The 11114-nt window shown below is 31.8% G+C and overlaps 1 protein-coding gene across 1 annotated transcript; it reads right to left on the bottom strand.

The window, feature by feature from the left end:
- LOC132759347 (sorting nexin-12-like) lies at positions 1-10575 on the bottom strand. Its single transcript, XM_060751108.1, has 4 exons — positions 10376-10575; positions 4633-4728; positions 4056-4180; positions 1-3606 (listed from the first exon to the last, which is right to left on the bottom strand). Exons 1-4 carry the CDS (start codon positions 10538-10540, stop codon positions 3501-3503), a joined length of 492 nt encoding a protein of 163 aa, XP_060607091.1. The 5' UTR covers positions 10541-10575; the 3' UTR covers positions 1-3500.
- Positions 10576-11114: the final 539 nt, after the last annotated feature.

Below are 11114 nucleotides of genomic sequence, written 5' to 3'. Positions count from 1 at the left end.
TAGAATTTACGTATATGTTTATTTACAACAGACATTATGTTAAAATTTGTAACTTATATCACTTAAAGCTTCTCTTAACATTTTATTTTGACTGAGTTTCTAGTTAAGAATTTGACATAACAACCCTTTACTTTCAATATTAAATGGTTGTACTAATTTGTTAATCTTTAAAAAGTCTTAAATTCAAAATATGACAGGCTTAATAACATAAGGTATAAGTAATTGTAGAAAAGCAAAGAACACTACATGTGGAGAAGCAAGTCTAATGGTCTATCAGCTTCTGAAGAATTATTCTAAAACACATCTCAAAAATACTTTTACCTTTTGATTTGTCATCGTCTGACCTGCTAATACCACCCAACTTGGCAAAGAAAAGGTTACTTCTAAGTTATATTCTAAATAATGCAAATGCCAAGTCAATCTGTTCATATATTGTAACATCAATAAATAGAAAATCTTCAAAAAAAGTACACTTATATAACCAATGTGTTTTTGGTTTTTTTTTCCTAGTAAACTGAAAAATTTCTAACAAATTTCTAATGATCTAACAAGTTTTGGCCTTTATAGATGCAAGCTTTCTTTATTTTAACTAATATCTTTTATAAAAATAAACCCTACAATATAAAACATACATGTATGCATGCGATTGGGTTGGAGTCATAAGAAAGAAAACGGTGTTATTTCTGCATATTTACCATGAGTTTTCAGCGTGGTACAACACATAAAAATATTACCCCCCTTCATGAGTATTAGACATCAACCAATTAACACTGAATCAACATCACAAGAAACAATTACAAAATATAAAGGTTATTATAAAGAGAACACATATACTTATTTCCATACAAATATTCTGCTTATAGACAAGAAAATGAATATTATATTTAAACTAGTATATGTATGTGTTCTAATGGCCCAATCACAGACAAAATCAAAATAATGACTAAAACATTGAAATCAACAACAAAGTAACAATAAATAATTCAGTGTAATTATTACAGTTTCTGCTTTCCATAAAACATAGAAATGGTTATAATTTTTGCTATGTGAGGGTAGTCCTCAAAAACACATTTATTTTTTTTAATCAGCAGCAAAATGATATCTTCACTTCATTTATATATAAAACAAGTATAAACAATTTTAATATGTAGAGACAACCTCAAACCATTTTAAGTACATGATGTAGTGTCAGCATCTAGCACAAAGTTTTACTTTATAATAATTACACCAAAATTACAGGACATTTATTGTGTCAAGCTTTAAGCTATAGTAAATCCATAGAACCGCTATCCACTTTTATCTGGTGAACCCAAGTTCTGGTGTACATAGAGCTCAGTTCTGGTGTACATATAGCTCAGTTCTGGTGTACATATAGCTCAGTTCTGGTGTACATAGAGCTCAGATCTGATGTAAAAAGACCCTTGATGCTCAATTGTGGCATGATTTCGGACAAGCTCCTTAGATAAACTATCTGCACTGTAAAATAACTGGATATATTCCTCATACAAAAGAATTTTATATCCAAGGACTACCGACAAGTAAAAGTGAAGACCAAATGATTACAGGTAAAAATTTAACAATTCAACCAGAAAGGCCCAAACTTTAAGAATATACACACTTTCCATAAATCAATCACAACAAAAAGTTGTTTGATTAGCTTGTTAACACTGATAGAACTTTAGTGTCTATTTTGTTATATGTTGGTATTCAGTTCTTGTGATATTGTTGCTGACTTTTCAAATTCTTATTTGTATCAAAATGGCACCAAAATTATAACAACATCCATTCATCATTAATACAATATATTAATCAACTCTCTCATTCAACATATAAACATTCATTCTATTATACTGTGCAAAATATTTATACATTTATATCAATATATGTACATTTTAATTAATGTTCCATGGTAAATTTTAAAAATAGCCTCTTTTATCACAGAACCAATTCAAATCTTGTTCATTTTTCACCAAACTTTCTACAAAAACAAAAGAATATTCATTTGTGTTTAACATATTACCTAAGGCTGCAGAAAAAGGAAAAAAAATATCTACTTTAAAAAAATTCAAATCCGTTTATTGCATATACAATCTTATTAACAGAAACAATCCAATAAGTTTAAAAAAATGCTTTTTTTCTGTTTATTGCTTCAAAGCAAGACTTTCCTGTTGACAGTTTTACGGTGAGAATTTCTTGTTAACAATACTTTCATCGCAACATGCAAACTTTCCTGCTTAACTCTAAGCCTGAATGTGGAATCTACTAAACTGATCAATTAAGACCACGATCAGCAGGCAGCCAGTAAAGATTTTCCCTAAAAAGCTATTAATGGTTAAGTCCAGATTGACAGATGGACAAGTTCATTTTAGAGATTTAGACGGTTTAGCTACCCATGATAAAATGTGTGATATTTTCCTAATCATCATTTATCAATAAATCAATTTCACCGCCCCTTTTCTTACATTTTAATTCTTAATGACAGAATCAAATACACTTTTATCAATAAGAAAATGTTACCTCTTTATAAATTAAAAATCTTTACTCTGAAGTTATAATAAAAGTTATATAACAATACATTGTAGTTCATAAAAAAGTTCATCTTAGTTTTAAGTTTGTTCACTAAACATCAACAGAATGTAATTTTGATAAAGGCTCCACCACATTGAAGAACACAATCATCAACATATTTCAAATTTTAAAAAAATGCCCATTTTTATGAAGCAAAATCAAATTAAATTATGAAGTTTCAATTTAAATATTTGAACATTGTCATTATAATCGCAATTTCTGCAATGCACTTTAACAATAATACATGTACATTTGTATACCAATGCTAACTATCTTTTAAAATGAATTTTTAGTTTACTTTTTTATTATAAAAAAGTATCAAGACATACATGTGTAGCAAACATGTTAATGCAGAACCATGTCCAGTGTTTTTCCCTTTTTTAGACAACTACATGTAAAGTTAACAGACATAAAAAGCCTATCCCCCATCCCCTTATATAGATACAAAAAAAACCTTTAAAATTCATAATTTGCCATGTGGTGCCATCTTATTTTATGCCTAATTTCAAAATATTGTTAATTTATACATTGGCCAATGCTGTCCAATTAAAAAAAAACACTACTTTTAACATTTCATTCATTTTAATATTAGTATTCAGTATGCAATACAGATTTTATTCATGAACTTTAAAAAATTTCTGCATCCGGTGAAAAATTTAAGTTCCCTTTTCTTTTTAAACTTGCCAACACAAAATTAACTTTGAATAGCAAGAACTGTCACATGTTCAAATCATCAACAGTTTTCACAACAAAGCTGTTAACTAAATATACAATAAATTATAGTAACATCTTTATGTGTTTTATATAGTATCTAATATAACTCAAGCCAGCCAACATTTTGTGTGGCTGTATGAAACAGATGTATTTTAGTTATAATAAAATATGCAGTAAAATGTTCAAAACATTGTAAAATGAAGTGAATTTTATTGAAATCAAGTTGTTCTGATTTTTCCAGGAACATAATTTTTGTCTATTACTGGTTCTTGTAAAAACATATGTAGACATTTTTCATTCTGCGCTAACGGATGACCAGCAACCCTGCAAAAATACAAGATATATTTATCAAAATTTGTTGTAATCAAGGAAAAAGCATAAATAAATTTGTGTCAAAATATGAAAAGCGGAGATCCCTGAAGAGCAATGAAATAATACCTACTCTGAAAAATGAATGCCCTAGTTTTTTTACTACAAAAAACATTTGAATGTTGTGCACAGCAAAAGGCTCTAATGATTAATACAAACTAATATGTCACTTCATATTTCTCACCATCATATTTTTTTACCATTTAAAACAGCAATTTATTGTATTCTTACTGTACATAACAGTGAAACTAAGTAATTAAAACTAAAAAACATGTATCCTGCATCCTGATGAAGGTTTGAAAAAGACCAGAACCAATAAAAAAGTCTAATTTGTTCTCCCCTCCCTTTATTGTATATCTTTTGTTACAAAAAATTTTACTCTAAAAAGCCAATTATTAACTTACTTATTGACAAAACATTCCAATCCTTTTCTTCTTTCTTCTATAAATTCATCCTCAAAAATACCATCATCTCCTCGGAATGGCAGCTGTCTTTTAAAGGCCTTACCAGGCAAAGGAGGTACTACAATCTACAATTGATTAATTCTATTTTTTACTTTTTCTCTTAATAAGAGATAACCCATACATCTAGTACTGAGGATAAGCAATGAATAAAATGCAAAGCCATTCTAGCAGACAAAACATGACACAAGGCTATGCCATAGAACCAGGTTTCAAACTGGAAACCATTTATCTATTTCTTAGCAACAGTGACCTTGACCCTAGGAGACCCAAAAGCAATCCCAATCCAAAACATAAGCTTGCTACATGTATATAATATAATGTACATTGTACCATGTCAGAATAGATTGCAATATCTGTTTCCTAACTCGTTTGATATTCACTTTCTTTATGTATACAATAATTTTTTTTTAAAAGCAAAAAAAAAATATTTTGAAAAGTTCTTTCAGAAAATTTTACTGTCTGTAATATTCAAGTTATCTAAAATAATATTACATTATTACCAATAACAACAACATACCTTACTGTCACGCTCCAATTCATTTCGTAACCATTCAAAATCACTGTATCTTCTCCGAACACTTGATTCTTTCACTTTAAAAACTGGTAAATTTGTCTGAAAAATAAACAAAGAAATTATGAAAAACCAGAAATTAAGCATTTCATATCATTGGGAATTAACAAATTTCATGGTTTTATGCAGTGTTTTATTTTTTCTGACACTATCTGGATAATGCTCTTGACGATTGCCTGATAGAACAGGCCTAGACATTAACTTTTGAATCAGGTTGTCCTGTTGGGCAAGTAGTTTTTAAAACTACTTTTTGCCCTGACCTAAGACTTACTTGTCCTGACCTAAAAATGGTAAAAATGTATCAATCAGAAAAGACAAACAAGCTCATACATTACTACTTCTTGTATAAGGTCATTTTAACATAAGGCAATAAACAAGACATATTGTTTATATAAATGAAATTGATTGTTAGTTAGTCACAAATATTTTTGTATTCAGTAGTTAATCTAAAACATCAGTTCATCAAGCATCATCCAGGCTAATAACGACGACTACGTTTATAATGTCGTTATATTAGATAAAACAATAAATCATTTTTCAATACGAATCTAAAGGTCAATACGATTATTTACATATTTTCAATGATATCTTTACATGCACACATCAAAATTAAAACGACAGCATGACCCGGGAATTACCTTGTACAAAATTAAATATAGTCTATTATTAGAACGGGGAATTACCTTACAGCAGCGCATGCTCATATTTTGGCTTCCGTTTTCTATATTAACAAATGTACATGACAGTAGTGTATTTACATTATTGATAATGATTCATGGTGTATTTTTGTTTTACAGATGTTTATAAATGAAAAGATGTTTTTTTTCTATTTATTTTGTACATGCATTTTTTTAATGATGCTTTTTAATTTCACTTGCCCTGTCGGAAAAGTGCTTTTCAAAATAACTTGCCCGGACTAAACTTTTAGTTGTCCCGGGCAGTCGGACAACCGTTAATGTCGAACCCTGTAGAAAATCTTGGCATAAAATGACAATAGATTGTGCAATACAGTGCCAGGAACCACAAATCAACAGGTTTCAAAATTGTAATACCAGTATTAACAAGAACCATGTCAACATGGCCATCCCCCTCCGAATGTGTTTGCTCATTGGAAGAATGTATATGTAGTAGAGCAGAATAATTCCAATTTAAGAGGTATTTTGGTAAAGAAAACTGAGGGCTGAAGTGATTACAGATTTGAAACCTATGTGAATACTGATGGCTGAAAATAACAAAGGGCAATAACTGAAAAATAATGCAGGGTAGGTTATCATTCTTGTGTGCTGCACCCCTCCTCAGTAAAATCTATCCACCTATGAAGTTTCAAGTTGATACCTCAAATACTTTTTGAGATAAGCTCCGGACAAAATAGCATGAAAAAGAACAATGGGCAATAACTAAAAAATTATGGAAGGTAGAGTTATCATTCTTGTGCACTGCACACCTCCTGAGTGAGATCTATGCACCTATGAAGTTTCATGTTGACATCTCAAAGGCCTTTTCAGTTATGCTCTGGACAAAAATTAATTTTGAAAAATAACAAAGGGCAATAACTGAAAAATTATGTAGGGTAAAGTTATCATTCTTGTGCACTGCACTCCTCCTCAATGAGATCCATCCACCTATTAAGTTTCAAGTTGATACCTTAAATACATTTTGAGATAAGCTCCGGACAAAATAGTATGAAAAAGAACAAAGGGCAATAACTCAAAAATTGTATAGGGAAGAGTTATTATTCTTGTGCACAGCATTACTTCTAAATAAGATCTATCCACCTATGAAATTTCATGTTGACATCTCAAACACTTTATTTAACACTTTTGAGTTATGCTCCACTGAGGTGAAAAATTAAGTATGAAAAATAACAAAGAGCAATAACTCAAAAATTATGAAAGGTAGAGTTATCATTCTTGTGCACTGCACACCTCCTGAGTGAGATCTATGCACCTCTGAAGTTTCATGTTGATATCTCAAAGGTTTTTTATTTGTTTGGGTCGTCAGACCAAACAAATAATGGTAGCGAAATTTCAGACTCTAATGCTTTTAATTGCAAATGCCGAAAGTAGTCCGCTTTTTTGAAGCGGTTACTTCCCTTTATATGTAACACTTAGGCCCAAAAATTTAGGGGAGATCACTGCGTAAATATGGTCACAGGCGGATTAATTTTCAAGCAAAAAAATTCCCGAATGGTCGAAGATTTCTAATATTGTTTAATTATTTATAGATATACATGCTTATAGTAAGCGCCATGATTATTTACACGAGTGTTAAACAACAGTTAACGTCGTAAGAAACTCTAACTTAGAATAATATGGTTTTCTTCAGCAAATTAACAAATACATTCACCGTGGATGAGGGGTTTGCGCGCTCGCTTAGGAAGCGAGAGGTCTGGAGTTCGAATCCCAGTTAAGGCAACTCATTTTTCTTCAATTTGTTTTTAAAAGTCAGATAAACATTGGATTGAATATCATTGTTGCAATTAGTCTTATAGCCAATCAATCAATAGCTGGAAAGCATTGGTGGCACTATACAATATAATCTCACAACCTTCACCTTTCTGACATTCTGAGACCCAAACAAATTTAGCGCCTTCTGTGCTTTGATTGAGTTATGCTCTGGATAAAAATTAATTTTGAAAAAATAACAAAGGGCAATAACTCACTAACAGTATGGTTGAAGTAGGCAAGGTAAAAAAACAACTAGAAATTTGTCCATAAAACACAGATGCATCAACTGTTTTGTCAGTCTACTAATGTTCAGCAAGACAGTATAACAAACAAACAAACAAGGAAAGTTCTACATGACTCCTCCTATCGTAAGTGGTTTGGGCATCCCAAACCATAAAAACAACATCCAATTTGTTGACATCTTGATTATTCCAAATATAGAGCTGCAAGAATTTCAAATCTCAATTTTATATCCTAATGTATGCATAAAAGAAAAAAATAAACTTTCAAAACCTTACAAGCATAAACACACATACTGGCCAACAGTAAGTAATTGGTATCTATTTGTCTTTGTTCAGGAATTATGTTTGATAATTGATAAGTAATTTGGTCAAATGTAGTTTTAATGCCCCCGAAGAGGAGGCATAATATAATCGCACCGTCTGTCCATCCATCCCCACTTCATTCATGTCTGGACTAACTTTGTCATACATTCATGGATTTTGAAATAACTTGGCACAAATGTCTACCACATCAAGACGATGTGTAACGTCCCTACCTCAAAGGTCTAGGTCACACTTATATTTTGAAGGTTCATGCTATCACAATTAGAGATTACAGGTACAATAATACAAAGAACAATATTCAGCAATTAGTTACTTTCAATCTCCTTTCTTTTCATAAAACCTGCATGCTTAAGAAACCTTTTCGGGGGCATTCCTCACTTGGGTGATAGCTCTTATTTATTTTGTAATTTGTTAAATGTTATAAGTTTATGTTTTTCTTGCGAGTTGCTAAGGGTTCCCATTTAGTTTCATTATAATATTTTTCAATGCTAGAGAGTTAAGTCGGGCCCATGATAATACATACTTATTTCATTAAAATTCTAACTCGAGCGGCTACGGAATCGGCCTTATGCCTAAGTATAAAACTTTACCAACTGTGTATGTATAAAACATTGTCAAATAATTTTGTTGTTAGGGACGGGGAGGCGTTAGTCGATTCAGTAGAATTTTATAATTAGCCATGTGTCTCTGCACACCCCAAAATATGTAGCTGACAGTGACATGAAATTTGGCGACAGCATCAACTAGTTCACTTCGCTAAGATTTGAAAAAAATCTTGTTTAATAATTTAATCATATTATTAAATACAACAATAGCTTAGATATCGAGATGAATAGAATTTTATTGAGTTTAACAGTAGGAGCAGTAGTCCAGTGGTAGGACGCGTGCTTAGGGATCGAGAGGTCCCGGGTTCGAACCCCACCAGGGGCACTGCTAATTTCCTTGAGCAAGAAATTTACCTGCGCTTGCTACACTTCACCCAGGTGTAAATGGGTACCTGCGAGGGTGGTATAAGTCCGTTGCGCCAAAGTGTCGGTTGCACTAAGCGGAGTTAAAAGACTCCCCAGGGAGATTGATAGATAGATACCAGTAGCCCGATGACCAGGGGTAATAGCTGTAAAGTCGGTGAACGTGCGTAAGCATGAAACTTAGACTATAAAATGCAATTACTTTAACTCAGATAACTGTTCATTTGCTAAACAATAATCTACAAGATAATACATTCTTAGGTCTGGTTATTTTATGTCACAGGATCATAAATTATGCTATCCTTGGAGAAAGAGACATCAAATAAATTAATAACGAGTTCGAAGAGCTGGCCCAAAGGGCCTGCTCGCAAAGCGAGCTATACAGTAACAAGAGTACTGCTAGATAGTAATGGTTATGAAAACTTTCGTCTGAATTGACACATCGCAACTTTTTGAATTTCAAGATAACGATAAAAGCCGAGCTAATATGATTGAAAACGGAAGCGTAGAGTGGTGTCCTGAGCACTTATATCGGAACCATAATACCGAATGACAAATGTAAAATAAAATTTAACGATTATTTTATACTATTTCACGGTAAAAGAAAATCGAGCTTGCTTTGAGGCTTTGCCTTTTTCATATTATTTGCAAGATATACAGACATATGTCAATGATTTTTTAAATATTCATTTTATTTTACAAACTTAACATGATTTGGTCTTGGTTGAATCATGTGAAATCCCATACTTCCTACTTAGTTATTTTCTTGGAAGTGGCTAGCCGTACGGGCCCGTACGGCTAGCCAAAAGTTCTAGCCGTACGTGAGTCACGTACGACTAGCCTGGACACACTGTATTGGCTAGCCGTACGGCACTTTTCAAAATTATATGGAAGTCGAAAATGCATATGTTATTTTGTGTCTTTAAACAACGAGTTTAATCAAATCTCCGCATTTGTCCTAGTAAGTTCACTTTAATAAAGATACTCTGCAATTTTGCACACACAAAAATGAATACGAGTAAGCGTTGTATAATCTATCTTAATAAAATTAAGTGTCAAAGTTGCATGTTATAACGTCCTTAATTTTCATGCTTATGAATGTATGAAAGATGAATTGTTCAAGCTGTTAATTAAGCACATGGATCGAATAAATAATGATCGGGGGGAGGGAATAAATAAATAAATAAAAAGAATATTAAAAAAAAGTGAAAAGGAAAAATAATTTAATAATGCAAACTTTTAATAATGGACGATGGACAAACTTCTATACCGTCGGTAATTGGCGCAATTATCAGAGCCCAACAACAATTATTTTCGGTGTTTTTTGGGGTTTTTTTTTTTCAATTTAAAAATTAAACTTAATTAAACAAAAAAGGATTATTATCAAAATTTTGTAAACTATTTCAAGTGATGTTATTTAACTGCAACCAAACGCTATTTTTTCTCGACGTCTTGAGATGACAAAGTAAATTCTTTACTGTAGCCAACACGTCGATTAATCTCTAAAAAGCAACCATTCTTGACTAAAATCCTCGCTTAAAGTCATTATCAACATATGCACTTAATTTCGCCTTCCATATATTTTTGAAAAGCGCCGTACGGCTAGCCAGTACAGTGTGTCCTGGCTAGTCGTACGTGACTCACGTACGGCTAGAACTTTTGGCTAGCAGTACGGGCCCGTACGGCTAGCCACTTCCTATTTTCTTACCCGAATTCTGACTTCATAATCTGTGTAACGTTTTTTGGCTACGCCGTGTGTTTGTGGATCTAATACATCTATCTCTAGAAAATTTGCAGGAGGAGAATATGCGTCCTCAAGCGTCTGTTTCTTAGGTTGAATCCTAGCTGTTGCAGTTTGCCCAGTGCCTGCCATTTTCGCCTCCTACACAGGTATTGATGACGTTGCAAAATTTGTACAAACATTGTTGAAACGAGAAATGATAGGATGACACGAAAAGAGCATTCAGCGAATATTACAAAACCCCGGTATAGATAGATACCGAAAAAAAAATCTATTTTCGCGAAAATAAGATCACGGCTAAAAAAAATACTGTATGAAGTGATATATCTGCACGAAAATATAAAGATCTACTCGTGTACGAAAATAAGATCTCTGAGAAAATAAGATCTGTACTGTATGAAAATAATGTTTTCGACTAAGATTTTTACAAATACTTTTATAAGATCTGTAAATATGAAAGTTGCATGAAAATAATATCCTTACGAAAATAAGATCTATACGAAAATAATACAAATGTAATATCTGTTTCAGAATGATACGAAAAAGGGATCCATATGAAAAAAAATGTCTTTAAAATCTTTAACGACAATAAGATTTGTATAAAAATACATCTGTATAATAACAAAATCTGTAAACAATAAGATATGTAATATAAATCCGTGCATATCTATATGAAAATAAGATATCAATATAAAAATGATTTATA

Source organism: Ruditapes philippinarum, unplaced genomic scaffold (assembly GCF_026571515.1).
Source record: "Ruditapes philippinarum isolate M1 unplaced genomic scaffold, ASM2657151v2 ctg580_1_1_1_1, whole genome shotgun sequence".
Lineage (NCBI taxonomy): Eukaryota > Metazoa > Mollusca > Bivalvia > Venerida > Veneridae > Ruditapes > Ruditapes philippinarum.
This window is presented reverse-complemented; position numbering and strand designations above follow the sequence as displayed.

Coding starts and splice junctions, on each gene's coding strand:
- LOC132759347 (XM_060751108.1), bottom strand. CDS start 10,540: ATGGCAGGCACTGGGCAAACTGCAACAGCTAGGATTCAACCTAAGAAA. Junction 4,729..10,375: donor ATTATGAAGTCAGAATTCGG/GTAAGAAAATAG, acceptor TTTATTTTTCAG/ACAAATTTACCAGTTTTTAA. Junction 4,181..4,632: donor AATTGGAGCGTGACAGTAAG/GTATGTTGTTGT, acceptor AATCAATTGTAG/ATTGTAGTACCTCCTTTGCC.